The sequence below is a fragment of the Mastigoproctus giganteus genome, chromosome 2 (genome assembly GCF_048544385.1).
Source record: "Mastigoproctus giganteus isolate SK-2022 chromosome 2, ASM4854438v1, whole genome shotgun sequence".
Classification (NCBI taxonomy): domain Eukaryota; kingdom Metazoa; phylum Arthropoda; class Arachnida; order Uropygi; family Thelyphonidae; genus Mastigoproctus; species Mastigoproctus giganteus.
The window spans coordinates 196,650,956-196,676,656 of NC_143576.1; the positions used below are offsets into that span (position 1 = coordinate 196,650,956).

The following is a 25,701-nucleotide window of genomic DNA, read 5'->3' on the forward strand; positions in this document are numbered from 1 at the left end:
AATAAAATAAAATAAAATATTTCCAGAAGCTTTCGGAACTCGTGTCCCTTTCTCAACTGACAGAATTTTTGAATACATTACAAGCAAAGTGTGGCACGTTACTCATTCGTCATTGTTGTAGCACGGACGTGTGCTGCCTTGCGCCAGTGATCATCCATCAATAAAACGGTTGTCTCCAGGATTGGATGTATACGCATGCCTTTCTGGCGATTTAATGCCTTAGGGTTGTTCATTATGTTTAGTGACTCTAGCCATAAGCGGTGGCGAAAGTGTCGCGCGTGGTCCACTATCTCAAAGTCGCGCTTGGGGTCAAGATCGTGGTTGGTAGCCCAAAAATGTTCTGCAAGCGCGGACTGGTCAGTTTCGGCAAGCCGGATTGCTCTGTCGTGTTCCGTGAGGCGATCCTGGAGACGTCTCGATGTCTCACCTACGTAGCAACTGTTACAGGCCCTACAGTACATTGCTGCGTAAGACAGGTGTGACAGGGGTCTTCACACTGGAGACAAGTGAACGTAGGTTCCTACCTGGTAATTGTACACATTTTATGTTGTAACTTCTCAGGATCTTCGAGATACGTCCTGACACTCCTGGATAGTACGGAATGTAGGCGGATGATATGCCGACTTGCTTCGGAGGTCTTGGGTTGGAAGTAAGTTCTTGTGCCTGTAACCGGGTATTCCTCTCAGACCTATAGTGTCTTGCTGCAGTGCCCCAACGTATGAACTGTCCAAACACATCGCGAGCCTCCTCTCGCCTCTTATAGGTAATACATCTCACACCGTTAAAAACAGCAGTGAATTCATTAACACCATTAAGGACATTTCAATCCCTGATAACTCTGTCATGGCATCATTTGACGTGGTTTCTTTATTCACCTCGATTCCCGTCCAACAGGCCGTGCACTGCGCCAGAAGGCTCCTTGAGAGCGACTTAAGCCTCCAATCCAGGACGTCACTATCCACTGATGACATCTGTACCGCCCTCAACCTATGCCTCTCTAGCAGCATCTTCACCTTTGAAGACTCACTCTACAAACAAGTACATGGCACTGCTATGGGTGCCCCTGTCAGTTCCGTAGTAGCTAACATCGCCATGGAAGATCTGGAGAAGCAGATACACCAGAACCCACCTACACCTATTACAACGTGGTGTAGATATGTCGACGATATTTTTACCATAATACCACGTGGTTCTGAAACGGTACTACTAGAATACCTCAACTCTCTATCCAATTTCATCAAGTTTACCGTAGAATCAGAGGTGGACGGTTCGCTCCCGTTTCTGGACGTGCTAGTGCATCGCGTAGGCCCACATCTAGAGACCTCAGTATACCGCAAACCCATGTGGTGCGGTCAATTCACCAACTACGGGTCCGGCCACGCTCCAAGCCATCTCAATAGCACTGCCCGCACCCTGTTCTCCAGGGCCTGGAGCCATTCCAGCACCGACACAATTAGACGTAACGAGATCTCCCGTGTGAAGGCGGACTTAACCAGATGCGGTTATCCATCCCATGTACTAAACAGATGCTTGTTACAGGCACAAGAACTTACTTCCAACCCAAGACCTCCGAAGCAAGTCGGCATATCATCCGCCTACATTCCGTACTATCCAGGAGTGTCAGGACGTATCTCGAAGATCCTGAGAAGTTACAACATAAAATGTGTACAATTACCAGGTAGGAACCTACGTTCACTTGTCTCCAGTGTGAAGACCCCTGTCACACCTGTCTTACGCAGCAATGTAGTGTACCGTATCACCTGTAGGGCCTGTAACAGTTGCTACGTAGGTGAGACATCGAGACGTCTCCAGGATCGCCTCACGGAACACGACAGAGCAATCCGGCTTGCCGAAACTGACCAGTCCGCGCTTGCAGAACATTTTTGGGCTACCAACCACGATCTTGACCCCAAGCGCGACTTTGAGATAGTGGACCACGCGCGACACTTTCGCCACCGCCTATGGCTAGAGTCACTAAACATAATGAACAACCCTAAGGCATTAAATCGCCAGAAAGGCATGCGTATACATCCAATCCTGGAGACAACCGTTTTATTGATGGATGATCACTGGCGCAAGGCAGCACACGTCCGTGCTACAACAATGACGAATGAGTAACGTGCCACACTTTGCTTGTAATGTATTCAAAAATTCTGTCAGTTGAGAAAGGGACACGAGTTCCGAAAGCTTCTGGAAATATTTTATTTTATTTTATTTTATACTGGGTATACTTTAAATAAATATCTGTTAAATAAAAATGAATTGATGAATTTAAAATACATTAAAAATTTTAAATTTAAAAGCGATAAAACACCATTGAAGCTTTCGGGGGGCATCCGCCTCCTTTCTCAACAATAATGAAGTTCATGCGACACAACCTTAAATATCAGGCTCACGGCACACGTGTCTGACCAGGTGCATGTTCAACGTTCCCTTCACGTGTGCTGGAACCAGAAATGGTCTGGGAGCGGGGCAAATTAAAACGTTTATCTCTGGCAAGGACCACAGCCTCCAAAAGGGGGTGGAGCCGAACTCCCCTATCTCTGTTCATACTATTGTTACCAGATGATCCAATCTACAAACTCTCCAGCCACTTGCGATCCCAGAATCTATGTGCCCAGTCAAGGATAACAGGTCAAGGCAGAAGCAAATGTCTCATGAGTCCAATTACATCCTCATAAAAATAGTTAATGTGATTTTAAATATGGCATATGTGGATGAAATAAGTATGCAGTTAATGTTCAAGTGCACATGCCAATATATTGCATTTAGTCTTCATGCATGCTAACAATAAAACATTGGTAATTGAGCAGTAGGGTATACTAGTATCACATTTTGTGTGCTGCCCAAAAATTTTCATCCAAAGCTTATTGTAACTAATTACAACAGAGATTTAGTGAGGGATTGATGAAATACAGCCAAGTGTTATGAGTAGCATAACTGTTTCCATGGGGGTCATGCCATTCATACAAATGCAATAATATTGATAATAATAAAAATGTGATGGTAATATTTTTTAATAACAGTAAAAGGTATAATTACAAAGATCCCCATAATGGAAACTAAAGAGATTCTCAAAATCAGAAAAGAATTAGACTAGTTAATTTGATATTGAAAGTGAAAAAAAAAAAAATAAATAAAAAATAAAAACATCAAATATCAAAAATGACATTCATTCATTTGAAATGAAGTGTAGGAAGTTAAGCTTCTAATGCTGGGAAAAATTTAGCCATGATTGATCAAAATTGAGAGTAGGAGTGTGTTATAGGCCTAAATGACTGTGATAATATACCAAAAACTATACAGAGAAATAGGGTGAGTCAGTAAATCAGAATGAATGTCTTATAGTGGGGGATCTTTTCAGATATTGACTAGCATTTGTGGGTTGGTTACTCACACACTAGCAAGACTTTTTGTAGATTCCATGGATGACTGTTTTTAAAAGCAGCATGTTAAAGAGTCAACAAGAGAAAGGAGTACTCTTGATCTGGTTATCAGCAGTGATTCAACATGGATTAAGAATCTGCAGGTAAAAGACCCACAGGGTGGCAGTGAACACTGTGCACTAATGTGGAACTAAATTAAAGACATAACTACTGTCAAGGGTAAAGGGAAAGTCGTTTACTTTCGTAAGGGTGACTACAGTGGTCTTAGGCAGTTTTTAAATTCTATGCAGTGGGACCAACAGAGGATGTTACTAACAGCAAATTCTAAATGGGAAGTAGTCATTGAAGCTACTAGGTTTTTCATACCAAAAAAAAAGAAATACTGTTCAAGGCTTAAACATAAATGAATGGCAAATGAATAATTGAGACAAGTGGCAGAGAAGAAATGTGCATGGGATGCATATAAATTATCATGTGATTCAGAAGCCTGTGGTAACTATAAATTAGTCTGTAATCAAGTCAAAAAAGAGGTTAGGCAAGCTAAGGTAGATTATGAGAAGTCTCTGACAAAGAATGCAAAGAAAATCAGCAAAGACTTCTATGCGTATATTAACAGTGGAAGGATGGGATTAAATCACATTGAGCCACTTGATGTCAATGGGTTAACTGTTAATGATCTTGCTCAAGTTGCTGACAAATTGAATGGAAATTTTGCATCTACATTTCACACATGAAGAATTTTTTTAGGGGAGGGGATGTCATGTTTTTTTTTTTTTTTTTTGGTTGATGCTGTATAAGCTTGCCAGTGGGAGCTAAATGAGTTTGTGACAATTGAAAGGAAAGTTGAAGAGGAATTGTTGAAGCTGAACATAAAACAAGGCATTTGGGGTGAATGGGATCTATCCAGTCATACTAAGAGAGGCAGCAAAGGAGGGAGCTAAATGACTTTGTGACAACTGAAAGCAAAGTTGAAGAGCAATTATTGAAGCTGAACATAAAACAAGGGATTTGGGGTGAATGGGATCTATCCAGTCATATTAAGAGAGATAGCAAAGGAGGTAAGCAAGTCTTTGGCCCTAATTATGAGAGAATCCTTGGATTTAGGGGATGTCTATATGGACTGGAAATGTGCAAATGCATCCCTAATTCATAAAGGGGACAAAAGGTGACATGAGTAATTACAGACCTGTTAGCTTAACATCCAGAGAAAATAATAGAGTTACTGGTTAAAGAAGTAATGCAGGACCATCTCAACAGGAATGCAATTATACTGCATTCACAGCATGGATTTCTTAAGGAGTGGTCTTGTCTAACCAAACTGAAAGGTTATGATGTAGTGACCAATGAAATGGATGCAAAAAATAATTTTAATATCTTATATTTGACTTTCAAGAAGGCTTTTGATATTGTTGCACATAAAAGACTGCTATATAAACTGGAATAATGTGGCATGAAGGGCAAGCACTATGAATAAGGAAATAGTTAAGTGGAAGAAGACAGAGAGTGGTTGTCAATGGGTATTGCTCTTCATGGACTAATGTTATCAATGAGTTTCCTAGAGTTCATTAGAATTAATAGAGGTGTATGATGTAAGAAAGCAAGCTTATACAGCATCGGCCAAAAAAACAATTCCCATTTCACACAACCATTCACTCTAAAAGTTTGCCCGGTTATTCCTTGAATTTATTTAAGTTATCAACTTCTACAACAACAAATGGAAGTTTGTTCCCACAATCAACTACCCACTGGCTAAAGGCAAATTTCATCACATGTATTCTACAACTGTCTTTACTCAATCTGAATTTATGCCCCAACAGGTTCGTAATCTGAGCAAGAGGAAAGATCCCATTAGCATTGAGTCTGCTCAACCCATTCAAGGCCTTATACACCTCAGTCAGATCACCTCACAGGTGCCTTGTCTCCAGATGCTGTAATTTGCAGAACTTAAGCCTGTCTTATAAGAGGACCTTTTCATTCCCCTCATCAATCTTGTTGCCCTTCTCTGTACTCATTCTAGCAACTCTACATCCTTCATAAAATGAGGCCTCCAGACCTGTACTCAAGGTGTGGCCTGACCATCGCCTTATACAAAGGGATAATCACTTCCTTTTCCCTACTAGCAAAATTTCTGTATATCATTGACGAGACCCAATGATCTGCTCTGGCAGCCTGTCTGTGCTGCTCGGAAAACTTCATATCTAACTGCACAATTACCCCCAGTTCTTTTTCATTCTCTACCACCCTGAATGTAGTATCACACAGTTGGTACATTTCTCTGGTATTACTTCTACCCACATGCAGTACTTTGCATTTTGTAAATGTTAAACTTCAGTTGCCTCAGCTCATCTGCCCAACATTTTTCGATCCTGTTGCAGTAGCATACTGTCATTACTGTTTAACAACCATGCCAACCTTTGTATCATCTGCAAACTTTGACATTAAGCCTGATACACCTTCATCAATATCATTGATAAATATACAAAACAGCAATGGGACCATGACCAAATCTTGGGGTCTCAACTAATAACATTAATCCACGAAGTTCAGTATCCATTGATTAACACTCTCAGTCTTCTCCCACTCAACCACCCTTTTATCCATTGTAGCAACTTGCCCTTAATGCCATACCTCTCCAATTTGTACAGTAATCTTCCATGTGCAATAATATCAAAAGATTTCCTGAAATCCAAGTATATGATATCAAAATTATTTTTTGCATCCAGTTCTTTTGTAACCACTTCATAGTATCCATTCAAATTGGTCAGACAAGACTTCTCTTCTTAACAAACTCATGCTGTGTCTGAATTATTACTGCAGTGTCGTCTAGATGATCTTGCAATATTTCTTTAACCAGCGACTCCATTATTTTCCCTGGAACAGAAGTTAAACTAACAGGTCTATAATTATTTGTGTCACCCTTTGTGAATTGGGGATACATTTGCACATCTCCAGTCCATGGGGACATCCCCTGAATCTAAGGATGCTCTCTTAATTATGGCTAAGGGTTTGGTTACTTCCTTTAATATAACTGGATAGATTCCATCCACCCCTGGTGCCTTTCTTATGTTTAACTTCAACAATTTTCTTTCCACTTTTCTCTCAGTTATTACAGAATCATGAAGCTCCCTGTTAGAGTTTAATAAGCTTGTCCCAAATTTCCCTACAGAATTACTCATGTGAATGTAGATGCAAAATACTCATTCAGTTTGCCAACTATCTGAGCAGAATCATTAACAGTAGAACCATTGTTATCAAGTGGACCCACCTGATTCATCCCCTTCCTTCTAGAGTTATATAGGTAAAGAAATCTTTGCTGTTTTTCTTTGTATACGTTGCCAAAGATTTCTTGTAAACTGTCTTCGTTTGCCTAACCTCTTTTGTGACTTGATTACAGACTAGCTTATATCTGCCATAGGCTTCTGTGTTGCCTGATAATTTATATGCATCCCATGCATTTTTCTTCTCTGCCACGAGTCTCATTAGTTCATCTGACATCCATTTAGGCCTAAACCTCGAATGGTATTTCTTACTTGTTACGAAAAGCCTAGTAGTTTCTAAGGCTAATTCCTTGAATGCTTCCCATTTTAGAATTTGTGTTGGTAACATCATCAGTTGGTCCCACTGTATAGAATTTAAAAACTGGCTGAGACCACTGTAGTCACCATTACAAAAGCAAAAACCCTTCCCTTTTCCCCTGATGGTAATTGCATCTTTAAGTAAATCCCTCATTAGTACACTGTTATCACTGTCATCTATTGGTTCCTTTATCTGCAAATTCTTAATGAACAAATAATCACTGTTGATAATCAGATCAAAAGTACAGCCACTCCGTGACTTACATAAGGGTTGCGTTCCGCTGAACTCTACATAAGTCAAATTTTACTTAAGTCAGAATTTGACTAAATGCTTATGCAGCACTCGCCACTATGTGTGCTGAATTTAATTGAAGTAAAAAAGAAATGTTCGAACATGTAAATAGAATTATTTATTCAAATTTTTTATCTCATGCACATGAAAAATTACAAAAGTATACAAAATTACAAAAATTTCAAAATAATGAAATTACAAAAAGAGAGAGGAGGCAGGCATAATTGTCAGCAAGTTTTACCTTTCGAGCATTGTTGCCAGAATTAACTCTCCAGCTGATAATCATACCACTGAAGAAGTTGAGGACTGTGGAGATTTAGAAGGGGTTTTTTCCAACACATTACAAAATTTCTCTGCAGCTGCAGAATCAGCACTAGTGACTTCACCACATACATTAATGTTTTGGAAACCAACGCGATGCTTGAACCTATAAAACCACCCATTGCTTGCCACGAACTTGGCTTGAGGTTCGCAGTACTTATCCTTAATATCTTCATAAATACTTCTTGTTTTTGCTTGAATGGCCATTGGACTAGAGGCACTCTTTTCTGAATCTGATTTTCCATCCATATTATTAATAGCTATTCCATCTTCAATATAGCACCTGAACTCTGTTTTGTGATCACCGTTGATCTTAAATGTGTTGATCCTTTAACATGTTCTTTTATACCCGCACTGTCCCTTAAAATAGTATTATTTTGTGTTGAAGCAGTGAGACCTAATTCCATGAAAAAGATGACAAACTTTATCCGCTTCGTACTTCTTAATTAGTCATCTTCGTTTCTAAATCAATTTTGTTTTGTTTCCTAGCACTGCCAGCATTGCTCTTTCCGTTGGTCTCTTTCCCTTCACCATTGTAATAAGTAAATAGGAATGAAGAGAAGATTCTGAAAATTATTTATTTTTTTTATATGATTGAAGATTTCGTTGAAGGGAACTCATTTCACCCTAATACCGTAACGTAAAAACCCACAGAATTCTAGTTATCAGTATTATCGCAAACACAATAAGATCGAGTTTACTATCTGTTTATAATAGATCGTCCTAACAGAAAAGCCCAATAAACGGAAAGTGCAAATTGTTTTTATTGTTTTATGGTAGTGACCTCCAGAAATGTGTTTTAGAAAAATATCACAAAGGCATTCAAAATTGATTCTTATAACAGAACATATGATAACGATGAAAGTGATTTACAATTTCCATTATAAAAATGACCTTTAGAGAGATAAATAGCTTAGTTATATAGCGAAAATTTCAACTTCTGAAATCTTGGAACAAATTAACAAAAAAAAAAAAAAAAAAAAAAAATGTGTTATTGGGTTCACATTACGATACCTCCATTTATTCCTACGTGATTCAAAATACGTTTCCACGATTTTTGTAAGTTTGCACTGGGCTGCAAAACTTATGTAAAGTCGAATTTTCCTAAGTCAAGTATTACAAGCCAGGGAGTGCCTGTATTACTCCCTCTAATTACCACTCGAACATGCTGCTGTAGAAAACAATCATCCAATAAATCCACAAAAGTTTTGCTAGTGTGCGAGTGACCAATCCACAAGTTCCAGTCAATATTTGGGAAGTTAAAGTCCCCTATTAAAAGACATTCTGATTTACTGGCCCACCATTCCTCTGTACAATTGTTTGCTGCTCATCAGAGTAATTAGGCCGATAACACACTCCTACCCTCATTTTTGCTTTCCCAGTGCTTATGTCACACCAAACTGACTCAACATTGCACTTCCTTAGATTTTATGTGTGTGTGTGTGTGTGTTTCTTAACTAACAGCATAATCCCTCCTCCCTTCCTATCTTGACTATTCTTTCTGTACACATTGTACTCCACAAATTCCACTTCCGTACTGCTTATATCTGTGCAACACCATGTTTCTGATATCCCAACAATATCTGCCTTTGATGCCTTGACCAGCATTTTAAATTCATCAAATTTATTTACTATACTCCTAGTGTTGGTATATGTGTATGTTTACATGCACCTGTTCTTACTCTTAGTTACCTTAATGCAGCCCATGTATTTACTTGTATTATCATGATGATTCCCACCAGTCCTTGAAATCCGCAGCTTACATTCCATGCTGCTGCTCATTCTAATAGAAACAGTTTCACCTCTGCCTGCGATTACTGTTAATCTTTAGTCTGTGCTAAGCCCTTTGTTGTTTTCAATATTTATTAATGATATTGATGGTAGTATATCAGGCCACCATCAATATCAAAATGTCAAAATTTGCAGATGATACAAAAGTTTGGTAGGGTGGTTATGACAGTAATCAGGGTGAGCTACCGCTAGAATGTCTAGGAAAATTGGATCAATGGGCTGAGAAATTGGCAGTTGAAGTTTTTAACTGCTAGGTACAGTTAAATGCAAGGTACTGTATATGGGTAGCAGTAATCCCAGAGTAACTTATCAACTGTGTGGTACTACACTCAGGGTAGTGGAAAATGAAAAGACAGTGTAATTTTGAAGTCAGATATAAAATTATTGGAGCAGTGCAGACATGCTGCCAGAACTGCTTGTGGGGTTTTGTCAATGATATACAGAAACTTTGCCTTCTGCCCTGCAGCCAGCCAGTAATCTATCTTGGAATTTTCCTATTAATCCCAACTTGTTCCAGCTTATACAGTAAATGTTCATAAGGGACTGAGTCAAATGCTTGCTAAAATCCAAATAAACTATGTCAAAAATTATTCCCTACATCCAGCTAATGGGTAACTGTATCAAAATAGCCTACTAATTTAGTTAGATATCATTTTCCTTTAACCAAAACCATGTTGTGTGTTATTTAGAATACCATATTTATTTAAATGTCAGATTGCACTTTTAATCATTGCTGCTAAGATTTTCCCTACCACTGAAGTCAGACTAAACAGCCTGTAATTACCAACTTTGCTTTTAGAACTACCTTTATGTTGGCACTTCTCCAATCCAAAGGAATCTCTTCCAAGTCCAAAGAAGCCCTCATAATTAACTTCAATGGTTCAGTACACTTCCTAGCAGCCTCCTTCAAAATTACTGATATATGCCATCGACCCCAGGAGCCTTACTTGCCTTTATGCTTGATGAAAGTTTTTCTAACAAACAATCATCTATAATTTTGAAATCACTAATTTCATATGGATCAGCCTCACTCACACAGCCTCTTCTCAGCACAAAGGGTCTTTCTTCAGTAAAGACAGATGCAAAGTACACCTGTTCAATTCATCTGCAACATTTCTTCTTTTTTAGAAACTGAATTTTTAAGGCTTTTCCACACCCAGTGCACAATGGTCCAATCTGATTCACTTTTTCCTTCCTTGTATTCACATATATGAAAAATTCCTTGTCCCCATTCTGTGTTCTCTTAGCCAATGCTTTCTCATACACAGACTTGGCCTCTCTAACATTATCTTTGCTGCTATTACAAATCAACTTGTAGCTGTTGTGGGCTTCAGTACTTTTTATCGCTGTAACTATCCCATGCTATCTTGTTCTGCTCTATTTGACCTCCCAGCTCCACATTCATCCATTTCAGCATTCTTTTCCTGCAATATTTTCTTAATGATATGTATGCATTCATACTTCTGTGATTTTTGCTTTAAAGGTATTCTCTAATTCAAGTGTATTAGCTCTTATTCTGCCATCTGCCTAGTTAATATATGCCATATAGCACCTTACACTGTCAAAGTCTCCTCTTCTGAAATAAAAATCCATGCCTTTATCTTTAACTACTGCAACATCTTTCTTCATCTTCCAGTGACTGTGTGATCACTGCCTGCCAATGGTCCTGTATTTTAAGCCCTGTAATGTCATCTAATTCGGGAGTAATGATGAGGTCAAGAATATTCTCACCCCTAGTACTATCTCTGACATGCTGGCACAAATAATAATCATCTAGTTTATTTAGAAAAATTTTTCCCCAAGGTGAGTTTCCATCCCACTTATTCCAATCAATCTGGGGCAGATTGAAGTTGCCCATAAGATATTTGCACTTGCTTGTCCATTCCATCTGCATGTAATGACTGTGGCCATGCTCCTCACAGTCACTCTGTCTGTAGATTACTCCACTCTCATTATACCTTTGCTTCCAACTATCTCACACCACACAGATTCTCTGCTGGCAGATGTAACTTCAGACTCAGTCAAGGCTTTAAATGAATTGGGCAAGTAAAATAAATAAAATGCTAATGGCACTCTTGCTCTTTCTCAGATGACACGCATAAGAATACAAATTTAAATTGAAAAGGAATGGTTTCAGTTTAGATGTGCAGAAATTTGCTTTCAGAAAATTTTTGCCTGAGAGTAATTAATTGTTGAAACAAACTTCCATCTGGTGTTGTAGAAATGGACAGTTCGAATAAAATTTAAGAAGGGATTAGATTAGACAAACTATTATAGGTGGATGATGTGGTTGGTGTTTTTTTTTTCTCTTCGTTGATACTGTATGAGCTTGTTTCCTTGTATCATAATATTAATTGATAATATTAACATATTTTACTGATAATTAACAATAATTTACTGATAATTTACAATTACTAATAATTAACATACTTGTACTGATAATATTAACATATTTTACTGATAATATTGAATAATAATAATAATAAAATATAATAAATATGTTAATGTTGTACATGAACATATGCTTTAAATGGAATAATGTATTCGATTGTTAAATGATAAAAGAAAATTCTTTTATTTGCTAGGAAATAACAATATACGAAAGCTTAAAGATATACAAAAGCCTAATCAAAATCAGTCTTATTCCATTGGAGACACTTGTGATATTCCTGATGCTATCCTTTGTGAGAAACTTACAAGTAGCAGCGTGGATAGTTCTTCACGATTATCTGACATCGAAGATGCAAATCTTAGAGAAGTCCTCACTGATAAGTAAGAACATAATACTTATTTCTTTTAATCATTCTTGTGACAGTAAGTGCACATTTTTGCTGATATTTATTTTGAATATTCTTTCTTCCTATTTTATGAAATATTTGAAATGCTGATATACTCATTGCTGTATCACTGGATATATTCATAATGAGAAAATTCAAACTGTATGCCACATGGATTCATGGATTCTTCCAGTGCAGATCCTATTTTATGTGGTGAAGTGGATGCAGAACATCTGCAAACATCCTATTTATAGTGTGTGTTTATAATAAAGAGATTGAGAATTTACTCAGGGTCAAGTGCTTCATTTATTTTGTTCTTCTTTAAAATTAACCTGTGATTCAAGTTTTCTATTTGAAATTAAATTTTTGAAATAAATACCTATGTTTTAGATATAGTAAAATTTTTACAAAGATGTGGCCTTGTACATCTGGCTGCATGGTAGAATCAACAAAAGCAGAATGAACTGGTCCCACAGGAGATAACTGTTTTTGGTAATCTTATTGTTAGAGAAATGGGGGATATTTTATGCAGTCAGGATAGGAGAAACATATACCTGGTATAGGAGGTCACTAATTTTTATTAACTATATGGTGCAAGGAAGCCTGAGGCTTATGCTGCACCAGCCAAAAAAAGTTACCGAGAGAGAGAGAGAGAGAGAGAGAGAGAGAGAGAGAGAGAGAGAGAGAGTGTCAAAAGTATAAGGGAATCACCAAGAAAGAGAAGAATGATGATATCCAGCCCTGTGCCAAGCCCATACTCACTAGATGTGCGCATGAAGAAGCAACAAAAAAAAAGGTCTGAATTCAAAACAAATAACATAATATTAAATCAATTTTACCAAGGCATGATTGGTAGGAACTCATGATGAGAGCCTTGTCAATCAGCTTTGTAGTGATTGTGCAAGATTCTTGCAGTACATTTTGTCTCAGCATGGTCTGTTGATGTTTAACAGAAGGGATTGTTTTTATAGAGATGAATTACACTTAAATAGAAAGGATTCAAGAATATTTGTTGATGCTATTGAGGTAAAGTTAGGTTGTTCAAAAAACTGCTAGTTTGGGGAGGAGGAATACACAGATTAATAGTTTAATGAAAATCATAAGCAGAAGTGGAATTAATTCTTACATTGATTTTATTGGGATTTGCAGTTGCGTAGAAAGCAGGTGAGGAAAGAGGTTACATGATCATTTTTGGGATCCATTAAAGAAAAAGCAATTATGTATATAGGTTGCATTAGAATTATAAAGAGTACAAGTGGATACACATATAATTGCTTATACACTAATACTGACATTTTTTGTTTGGTTTTCAGATATCAGTAACAAATATATTTTTACAATGAAACAAATTTGAAATTTGTTGGTTTTTGTATAGGGAAACATTAGATGATGAAGGAGGAAATCTAAATGAATCTTTTGCAAGTCAAGAATCATTAAAAGTTAATAGATCTGAGGAAACAGAATATTCCTATCAGCATCAAGTTTTATCTGAAAGATTAGCACCATTATTGAAAGAATTAGATCCACAGCATTGGAAGGGTAAGATAAGTGTCATTTATATATAATTACTTAATATTAACATTAAGGATTTTGGCTCATGTTTAATATTCTGAGACTATTGAAAAAATCTGTTTTGAATTTTTGAATTATTACATTTATAAACTTACATTTTTACATTTATTAACTTACATTTCCTATTGTTGGTATCCTAAGAGTACATTATTACCATATATAATTCATTATAATTATTAAACTTTTAACAAAGGTGGTCTGTTATGAAGAATAAATATCCTCACAGTTTGTATTCTAGCAACTGTAACCACTGCTTAATGTGCTGGGATCCCATTAACATGTTTGCTATGTTTATGCATATAAGCATAAAGCAGCACTAGAAGCAATGCCATTTTGAACTCAGATATACCACAATGCATATCTCAGCTAAAAAGGCAACCCAGATCTGTGCTGTAATGCATATGAGTGGTCATTAGCTTTAGTAGTGGCATATGATGCAAGAAAGCAAGCTTAAACAGCATCAGGGGGAAAAAAAAAAAAACCACTCACCAACAAAATTCGCCATCTATTCACTCCAGAAGTTTGTCCAGTTCTTCCTTGAATTTATTCAAGCTATCAATTTCCACGGTGAGAGATGGAAGTTTGTTCCAGCAATCGAATACTCGCAGCTAAAGGCAAATTTCCGCTGATCTATTCTGCAAACTTCTTTCCTCAGTTTGAATTTATGCCTCCTTCAAGTGCGTAAACTGAGCAAGAGGAAGAATCCCATTAGCATTGAGCTTGCTCAAACCATTAAAAGTCTTATACACCTCAATCAGATCACCTCACAGGTACCTAGTCTCCAGATGCAGCAATTTGCAGAACTTAAGCCTTTCTTGGTAAGAGCACCCCTTTGTTCCCCTTACCAATCTCGTTGCCCTTCTCTATACTCATTCTAGCAACTCTATATCCTTCCTAAAAGCAAAGCAAAGTTCTGTTTATCTTTAACAAGACCCCATGAGCTGCTATGGCTGCCTGTCTGCACTGCTCTGAAAACTTCATATCTGACTGCACAATTACCCCAGGACTTTTTCATTCTCCACTACCCTGGGTGTAATTCCGCACAGTTGATATGTTACTCTGGGGTTACTGCTACCCATATGCTGTACTTTGCATTTGTCAATGTTAAACTTCAGTTGCCACCTTCAGCCCGTCTGCCCTACTTTTTGAGATCCTGTTGCAATAGCATACCATCGATACCGTCATTAACAACCCTGTCAACCTTTGTATCATCTGCAAACTTGGACATGAAGCCTGTTATACATTCATCAGTATCATTGATAAATATAGAAAACAACAGTGGTCCCAACATCGAACCCTGGGGGACTCCACTAATAGTGTTAGTCATTGACTAGCAGTGCCCATTGATTACCTTTTCTGAGCCATCACTCAACCATCTATTATCCTTAGCAGCAAGTTTCCCTTCATGCCATATTGCTTCAATTTATACGGGCGACTCCGTAGCCAGGTGGGAAGGAGCAGCAGTGCATAGCACACGCTTCTTGATTAGACCGGGGTTCAAGCCCGTCACCACCAAATACGGAGGATGCGGAAAGGTCAGGGAAATGACCACTGCATATCCCGGAGCAATATGGCCTTAGTTGCTAATGCTCCTAAAAACCAAAATAACAAATAACAATAGCTTCAATTTATACAGCGGCCTTTTATATGCAACAGTATCAAAAGCTTTCTTGAAATCCAAGTACAGTAGACTCTCGATTTTCCGGGATAGATGGTAAAAAAGAAATCCTGGATAATCGATTTCCCGGTTAATCCAAAAATACAGAAGTCCCTGACATACGAGATACGTTCCAGGACTTCTTACTTTGTCGAGTTTTGCGTAACTCGGGAATGACTAATAACATATTGCTACTATATAATTATTGACAAATCTGAATTTAGCGCGATACTTGATTATTAGTTTAATTTTCTGATCCGAATTGATCGCTTTTCTTTTCTTGGTAGATTTACTAGTACCACTGTCACTTATTCTTTTAGTCAGCACCATAATAACGGTCAAAATGAATTTTCTGTAAAGAACTTCACAGGGTTAAGGCAAAAACTCACTATTATCAACCCTGCACAAGCTCACATTTTATTAAAGCACATTTCTGTAGGTCACTACCAAAAAACAATAAAGATAATTTGCCCTTTCCGTGTTATTTTGGACTTTTCTGTTCGTGCATCTAATTATAAACGGTAGTAAACTCATCTTATTGCATTTGCAGAAATACTGATAACTGCAGTTCTGTGGATTTTTACGTTATTATGGTGAAATGTGTGTCCCCTTCACTGAAATCTTAAGTCATATATAAAAAAAAAACATAAATAAATTGTAAGAATCTTCTCTTCTCTTATTTCCTATTATTTTGCTTGTTACTCCGTATTTCACTTGTGCAATTTGTGCATGCCATGATCATGATTATTGATTGCTTATTATTATTATTTTTTTTTTTGTTTTAAATTTTACAATCCTAAAAAAAAAAGAAATTGAGTTTAAAAACATTTACATAAGTCCGAAGTTGCTTAAGTCAGGGACTTACTGTATCAAAAAATGTTCAGCAACCCACGTAAAAAATATGGCGATAGATAAAAATGAAAAAACTTACCATGTACTACTGACATGTTCAGTGCGATGCTTCCCTTTATTTTTTGCAATGTCGATATTAAATCTAATAGCATCCCTTTATTTTTTACAATGGTTTGGTCACCAACATTTTAAGGGTTCATCATTAAAGATTTAACGGATGCACCGTTTTCAAACTTTTGAATAATTTAAAATTTTTTTTAACTGAAAGTGCAACTCCTTTGTGTTTGCCCATCATTTTCGCGATTTCTAAACAGAAAAAAAATTATTTACTATAAAAAAATTTCGAGATCCCTGAGATAAATAATGAAACAAAATTTGTCTTTTTGTGGTGTGACGGAACACAACAATCGGCACAACGCACTAAAACAAACTAAACATTTGGTCCCTTTTTTTTTTGAGTGGCGGGTGTGAAGACAGCGGGGGTTGCAATATAATAGGTACATTAATCTCCTAATGACAATGCCACTTCTTATATATAACGCTGCTTCTTGTCGCTTATTTATGACTTGCAAAACATCTGTTTGCACCTGTTCTAGTTATTACTCGAATTTTTTTGATTTTTGGTTGTTTTTTTTTTTTTTAATTTGGAGTCTTGGAGTGTCCTGGTTAATCCGGTCCCAGTAAATCAAGAGTCTGCTGTATATGATATTAAATTTATTTTTTGCATCCAGTTCCTTTGTGACCACATTATAGTATCCAATGAAATTGGTCAGGCAAGATATCCTCATAACAAACCCATGCTGTGTCTGAATTATAACTGCAGTCTCGTGTAGATGATCCTGCTTTGCTTCTTTAACCAGCTACTCCATTAATTTCCACGAAACAGAAGTTGAACTTTCAGGTCTGTAATTACTCGTCACCGTTTCATTTCCCTTTGAGAATTTTGTATACATTTGCACTTCTCCAGTCCATGGGGACCTCCCCTGAATTCAAGGATGCACTCATAATTATGACTAAGGGTTTGCTTATTCCTTTGCTCTCTTCCTTAACATAACTGGATAGATCCCATCCGCCTTGGGTGCCTTTTTTACATTTAATTATAAACGTCATTCTATAAACAAAATGTCATTCTTATGTTAATATGTCATTCTTAAACTGTAAATGTAAAGGCACATTAAATTAACAATTACTCTGTATTGGCACTCTGGTTGAATACTTTGCAGCAATGCTTAGCTTTTGTTTATACATTTGGCAGACAGCTTTATTTGTTCTTTGCTTGTGTTGATGGTAGCTTATGTACACAAATAAACTTTTTTATAAAATTTTAAGATTTCTTCTGATTTAAAGCTTAGTACAAAAAGTAAATAAATAAATTTTCTGTTTATACGACCAAACGGTCACAGGAGTTCACAAGATAGACAGAATACAAGAAACAGTACCATATTTAGCAGCCATGGGCTTGAACCCCGGGTCATTCAAGGCACGTGTACTTATGCACCTGCGTGCCTGACCACTTGGCTATGGTGTGCTCGATTTTAGCACTAAATAGTAGTAGTAATAGCAAATGATGCAATATAGCAAGCTTATATAGGTATACAGTGCCTGTATACAGTAGAAGAAGAAGGTCACAATGTCAGTCTATTGGAAACCCACATGTGTTGGACCTTAACAAATGTGGCTACCTTGAGCAGACTGTCAATTACTGGGTAATATGGACCTCATGACATCACAACACCGGATACTCTTTGTCTGACACCCGTCAACTCTGACACTTCCATTTTCGCAGGCATCGCCCACATCCCATTTTACCCTACTCTGTCACATAGCATAACCAGTATCCTTCTTAGCTACAACATCCGCACCATTAAAACACTTGGAAGGCAACTGCAAGCTGCATTACCCTCCTCTGAAAGCACCGATTCCACTTCTGAAGCAGAGCGGGATCATTTACCCTGCTGGGACTGCAACACAAGCTACATCAGCGTCATTTGGAAGACTGGCTGAGCAACCACCCCACCACACCGGCATCACTAGAGCTGACTTTGCCCATTCAGTATTAGCTGCACACTGTTCGCAGGAGGGACATGATATCACACCCAACAACGCAGAAATCATAGGCATCTCTTGCAATTTCAAGATCCACCTTTGACTGGAATCAGCACGCATCAGTGTCACAGGAAGTAAAATCAACAGGGTCTGCGGCACCTGCATACATCCCATCTTTGAGCCTCTTATAGTCTGTGTGCTTGGAAGCCATCTATCTCAACCTTCTTCTCTCTCTCTCTCTCTCTCTCTCTCTCTCTCTCTCCTCTTTCTTGACCAGGCACACTATAGCTTGCTAACTGCCTATGATGGCAGTCACCTACCTCAACCGTCTCCTCCCTCTCACGAACTCTCTCTTCCTCTCCCTTGTCACCCTTCACACTTACTCCCAAAAAACTCTTCCCTCCTCCGTGACCTCGCGTACTTATGTACTTGAAGGTCAGCCACATAGAAACCGCCACATTCCAGTGCTCAGTTAGTTGAAAAAAGCTACATACAGTAGCCGAAAGCTTCTATGTTATGTTTTTTATTTGTGCTAAATTTAATACAGTGAAACTTCTCCTAACGGATACCTCTCTTTAACGGACATCTCTCTACAACGGACATTTTCAAATTCCCCGACTCACCTCTATTGGTTTTAACGTGTTTGCAGCTTCTGTCTAGCGGACATTCTCTGTAACGGACGCGGACAGGCAATCTGCACTGTTTTGTTTAGATTAGCACTTAATTTGATCTCCCCGTAACGGACTGCGGGAGAGCTCACGGCCCTTTTTCTAGGAACTTTTTTTCCACGTATTGCCTCAATCGTGTGTTTATTTTCTATTTCCGATTCTCTGAATTTTATCAAGGTTTACGTCGTGGTTTGAAACCCTTTTTCAAGAATTTTAAGGCATGTATAAAACTTCTGATGAATTTGGTGTGTGCAGGGGAGGTGAATTTGGTGGGCCTTTCGTCTTTTCAGTTTTCAGTTTTGTTCAGTGTCGTGTGAAGTGCACAATATCTTCTCGTAAACATTTAACTTTAAAAGATAAAGTCGAACTCATTAATGCGTATGATCGGGGAAAAAATAGTGTTCACAATCTCACTGCAAAATTCAAAATCGGGAAGATGCAGGTAAGCGACATCCTAAAGAAAAAAAATGAACTGCTCAAACAATTTTGGCAACACGGAAATGATCAGGTTCAAAAATCATTCCTGAAAACTGTTGGACTTCAAATTGACAATGTTACGTATGAGTGGTTTTGGTCGCGCACATGCTAAAAAAATTCCCATTAATGGGCCTATTATTAGGGAAAAGGCTTTGGAGGTTGCGAAATCTATGGGAGTAAATGAGTTCAAAGCTTCTGTGGGATGGCTAGACAAGTTCAAAACTCGGCATAAAATTTCTTGTAAAACCGTAAGTGGTGAAGGTGGATCTGTTGATACTGGGGTTGTAACAGAGTGAACCGTTAAATTGGAAGATTTATGTCGTGATTTTGAAGCTAAGGATATTTACAACTGTGACGAAACAGGGTTGTTTTTTAAAGCTCTTCCTGAAAAAACAATGAGTCTAAAAAAGGAAAAGTGCTAGGGCGGAAAAATTTCTAAGGAACGCTTGACTGTACTATTGTGTACAAATATGCTGGAGACTTTGAACAACCTCTTGTTATAGGAAAACCACAAAATCCTCATTGTTTCAAGGGCATAAAGTTGAATCTTTTGAATGTTGACTGGAAGTCTAATAAGAAAGCGTGAATGACACGAGATATCATGAGTGAATGGATAAGTCACTTTAACCAAAACATGATTCGTCAAAACAGAAAAATTATTTTTTTCGTGGATAATACTGCATCTCACCCGCACATTGAATTGTCCAACATTCAAATCGTTTGTCTGCCACCAAACACATCTGCAGAGTGTCAGCCCTTGGATCAAGGGATAATAAAAAATTTTAAACTTCACTACAGAAAACGTGTTTTAAGACATCTCATTACAAACATGAATGATGTAACATGTGCGAGTGACCTTGCAAAGAAAATCAGCATCCTAGATGCAATTCAATGGATTTCCTCTTCAGTAAACGCAATTAGAAAACAAACTGTCGTGAACTGTTTTGTAAAGTCTGGCTTCTCAAACACAAAAATTGAAGTTGTGAACAGCAATGTGGAGCACCAAGAAGAAGAACAAGAACTTCAACATCTATTGATAATGTACGATACTTCAGCTACAAGTGACCCTGGCTACAAAGATATAGACTTGAACCTCACTACAGAAGATGGTGCTCTAGATATCAACGACATTATCATCGATATTGTTCAAGAAGTTCCTCACGAGGATGAAGAAATGGAAGGAGGTCATTCTGTCGAAGAACATATTAACGACGAACCACTGATGAAAATAGAAGAAGCGTTCATACAAATCAATCATTTAAAAATGTTTTTCGCCACTGAAGAAGATACCGAAGGACTTTCGATGGTTTCTTCACTCCAAACAAATGTTGAAAACAAAATTATCAGCCGGAAGAAGGTGTAGAAGAAAATAAGTGATTACTGTATGTATTTTTCTTAAGATAAAGTCATAATATGCATAGCACAATTGTATGTATATTATTTACAAAAATATTGTTCAAAATCTGTATATATTTTCATTTAATTTTACATTAAACGTTTAATGATTTTTCTTTCTTTCTTTTTTTTTTTTCTCCCTCAGACTTCTTGTTAGCGGACACGTCTCTCTAACGGACAAATTTTCGTTCGTTCCCCGTGGCTGTCCGTTAAAGGGAAGTTTCACTGTATATGCTATGCCTAGAATATCTGTGCCTTTTGTCAGTTCCCATTTTATGTTTTACTGTGTTTACTCTCTCACTTAGTAATAAAGTTCTTTTCACTTGGTCAGTAAAAGCAAGAAATTACTATGTATCCAACTCTTCACCTCACAGGGTTCTTCAGTCACCCTGAGTATAGTACCACACAGTTGATAAGTTACAATTGAGGTTACTGCTGCCCATATGCAGTACTTTGCATTTGTCAATGTTAAACTTCAACTGCCATTTCTCAGCCCATCGACCTATCAAGTCACAAAGGAGGTTACGCAGGCAAAGAAAGATTACAAAAAATCTTTACAAAGGATGCAAAGAAAAACAGCAAAGAGTTCTTTACTTATGTAAACTCTAGAAGGAAGGGGATGAATTAGATTGGTTCACTTGATATCGATGGTTCAACTGTTGATGATCCTGCTCATGTAGCTAACAAACTGAATGAGGTTTTTTCATCTACATTTACACACGAGGAGTTATTCAGGGAGGGAAATGCAGACGTGTATTAAACTGTGACAGTGAGTAAATGATTTTGTAATAACTGTGAGCAAAGTGGGGGAGAAATCGTTGAAGATAAACATAAGAAACGTACCTGGGGTGGCTGGGATCTATCCAGTTATATCAAAGGAGGCAGCAAAGGAAGTAAGCAAACCCTTAGCCATAATTATGAGAGATTCCTTGGTCTCGGGGGAGGTACCCATGGACTGGAGATGTCAAATGTGACCCCAGTTCACAAAGCAGTATCAAAGTGTGACACAAGTAATTACAGACCTGTTAGTTTAACTTCTGTTCTGGGGAAATTAATGGAGGCACTGATTAAAGAAGCACTGCAGGATCATCTAGCATTAGCATTAGCATTAGTAGAGGCATATGATGCAAGAAAGCAAGCTTATTCAGCATCAGCCAAAAAAAAAACACACCACTCCCATTTCACCCCTCCGTTCGTTCGAAATACCTGTCCAGTTGAGCCTTAAATTTGTTTAGGCTATCAACTTCAACAACAAGTGATGGAAGTCGGTTCCACCAACCAACCACCCGCTGGCCAAAGGCAAATTTCCGCACATCTATCTGACATCCGTCCTTCCTCAATTTGAATTTATGCCCTCTGAGCTGATTATTCTGAGCAAGATGAAGAATCCCATTGGCATTGAGCATGCTCAAACCATTCAAAGCCTTATACACCTCTATCAGATCACCTTGCCGGTGCCTAGTCTCCAGACTCTGTAATTTGCAAAACTTAAGCCTTTCTTCGTAAGAGCAACCCTTTGTTCCATTCACTAATCTTGTTGCCCTTCTCTGTACCCGTTCCAGCAGCTCTACATCCTTCTTGAAATGAGGCCTCCAGACCTGTATACAGTACTCAAGATGTGGCCTAACCATTGCCTTATACAAGGGAATAATCACCTCCTTATCCCTGCTAGAAAAATTCCTGTATATCATTGACAAGACACCATGAGCTACTCTTGCAGCTCGTCTGCACTGCTCAGAGAACTTCATATCTGCCTGCACAATTACCCCCAGGTCCTTTTCATTCTCCACCACTGTCAGTGTAGTACCGCAGAGTTGATACGTTGCTCTGGGGTTACTGTTTCCCATATGTAGTACTTTACATTTGTCAATGTTAAACTTCATTTGCCACCTCTCAGCCCATCTGTTCAACCTTACCAGATCCTGTTGCAGCAGCATAGCGTCAGTGGTGTCCTTAACAACCCTGCCAACCTTTGTATCATCTGCAAATTTGGACATTAAACTTGATATCCCATCATCAATATCATTCATAAACACCGAAAACAACAACGGACCCAACACTGAACCCTGAGGAACTCCACTAATAACATTAGTCCACGTTGAGCAGTGTCCATTGATTACCGCTCTCTGTCTTCTGCCACTCAACCATCCCCTTATCCATAGCAGCAATTTGCCTCCAATGCCACACTGCTCCAATTTGTGCAGCAGTCTTCCATGTGCAACAGTATCAAAAGCCTTTCTAAGATCCAAATATATAATATCAAAGTTATTCCCTGCATCCAGTTCTTTTGTGACTACATCATAGTATCCAATCAAATTGGTCAGGCAAGACCTGCCCTTAACAAAACCATGCTGCGTCTGAGCTATAACTGAATTCTTGTCTAGATGATCTTGCAGTGCTTCTTTAACCAGTGCCTCCATTAATTTACCTGGAACAGAAGTTAAACTAACAGGTCTATAATTACTTGTGTCAGCCTTTGATCCTCCTTTGTGAATTGGGGTTACATTTGCACATCTCCAGTCTATGGGTACCTCCCCTGAGTCCAAAGAAGCTCTCATAATTATGGCTAGGGGTTTGCTTACCTCCTTTGCAGCCTCCTTTAATATAACTGGATAGATCCCATCCACCCCAGGTGCCTTTTTTATGTTTATACTCAACAATCTCTCCTCCACTTTCCTCTCAGTTATTACAAAATCATCCAGCTCACTGCCAATGTTTACTTTACCTACATCATTCTCCTTCCTGAATAACTCCTCATGCGTGAATGTAGATGCAAAATACTCGTTTAGATTGTTAGCCACCTGAGCAGGATCCTCAACTGTTGAACCATCAATATCCAGTGGACCAATCTGATTCATCCCTTTCCTTCTTGAGTTTAGGTAAAGAACTCTTTTCTGTTTTTCTTTGCATCCTTTGCCAAGGATTTTTCGTAGTCTGCCTTTGCCTGCCTAATCTCCTTTGTGACTTGGTTACAGACCAACTTATATCTATCATAGGCTTCCATGTCACCCATTAATTTGTATGTATCCCATGCATTTTTCTTCTCTGCCACATGTCTCATTAGTTCATCTGACAACCATTTAGGCCTAAACCTTGAACAATATTTCTTAGTTGGTATGTAAAGCCTGGTAGCCTCCAAGATTAGTTCCTTGAATGCTTCCCATTTTGAGTTTGCTGTTGGTAACATCATCAGTTGGTCCCACTGTATAGAATTTAAATACTGTCTCAGACCATCATAGTCGCCTTTACGAAAACAAAAACCCTTCCCTTTACCTCTGTTGGTAGTTACCTCCTTGAGTAAATCCCACTTCAACACACTGTGATCACTGCCACCTGGTGGTTCATTTATCTGCAGATTCTTAATGCATGAAGAATCACTACTGATAATCAGATCAGGAGTATTGCTCCCTCTTGTTGCCTCACGAACATGCTGATGTAGAAAACAATCATCCAATAAATCCACAAAAGCCTTGCTAGTGTGCGAGTGACCAACCCACAAATTCCAGTCAATATCTGGGAAATTAAAATCCCCCATTATAAGACTCTCTGATTTACTGGCCCATTCTATTTCCCTGTACAATATCTTATTATACTCATCAGAGTCATTAGGCATATAGCACACTCCTACTCTCAATTTTGATTTCCCTATGCTTATGTCACACCAAACTGACTCGACACTGCCCTGTCCATCGATGTCGACTGGCTTCACTTCCTTGGACTTTATGTGTTTCTTAACTAATAGCATAACCCCTCCTCCCCTCCTGTCCTGTCTATCCTTTCTATACACATTGTATTCCCCAAATTCCAGTTCCGCATTCCTTATATCTGTGTGAACCACGTCTCTGATATCCCAACAATATCTGCCTTTGATGTTTTGAGCAATACCTCAAATTCATCAAATTTATTTACCAAACTCCTAGCATTGGTGTACACGCAGGTATACATGCACCTGTTTCTATTCTTGGCTACCCTAACACACCCCATGTGTTTACTTGTACTGCAATGACTCCCAGCAGTCTCTGAAATATCCTGCATCTGATTTTTCAGGCTTCTGCTCATTTCAATAGAAGCAGTGCAAGAATCACTTCCAACTCTGCCAGTGGCTACTGTTAATCTATTAGTCCTTGTATCCCCCCTGACTAGCAGTTTTCCGACCCACCTAACTCTGCCTCGACAGCATCAGCAAAAATTCTTGTAACCTTTCTATTTAAGTGTATCCCATCCCTGTAGAAGCAATCTCTCCTGTTAACAAGTACAGTCCAGGCTGAAAAAAATTTTACCCCTTGAGCCTTGCACAATCCCTCCAGGGCCGAATTGATCGACAAGGCTCTCATCATATACTCCCTCCTATCGTGTCTGGGCAGAATTGCAGACACTTTCAAATTCAACCCTAATTCATGGCTTTTTTTCAACAGTGACCCGTACTTGCTAAGTAATTCCGCCGGTCTAGACGGGCGCCTCCGTAGCCAGGTGGGAAGGAGCAGCAGTGCGTAGCACATGCTTCTTGATTAGACCGGGGTTCGAGCCCGTCACCACCAAATACGGAGTATGCGGAAAGGTCAAGGAATGACCACCGCATATCCCGGAGCAATATGGCCTTAGTTGCTAATGCTCCTAAAAACCAAATAACGAACAAATAACGAACCGCCGGTCTAGACAAGACTTCAGTTATAGTTTGGACACAGCATGGGTTTGTTAAGGGGAAGTCTTATCTGAACAATTTGATTGGATACTATGATGTGGGCACAAAGGAACCGGATGCAAAAATTAATTTTGATATCATATACATGGATCTTAGGAAAGCTATTGATACTGTGCCACATGGAAGACTACTGTACAAATTGGAGCATTATGGCATTGAGGGCAAATTGCTGCTATGGATAAAGGAATGG

At 38.4% G+C, this 25,701-nt stretch overlaps 1 protein-coding gene across 1 annotated transcript in view; it reads left to right on the forward strand.

Moving 5' to 3' along the window:
- LOC150089892 (armadillo repeat-containing protein 2) overlaps positions 1–25,701 on the forward strand; it is a 257,400-nt gene that overhangs the window by 57,975 nt on the left and 173,724 nt on the right. Inside the window, exons 7-8 of the mRNA XM_090390120.1 lie at positions 11,951–12,137; positions 13,518–13,681. Coding sequence (XP_090246246.1) covers positions 11,951–12,137; positions 13,518–13,681 — 351 coding nt within the window. The remainder of the gene's footprint in view (positions 1–11,950; positions 12,138–13,517; positions 13,682–25,701) is intronic.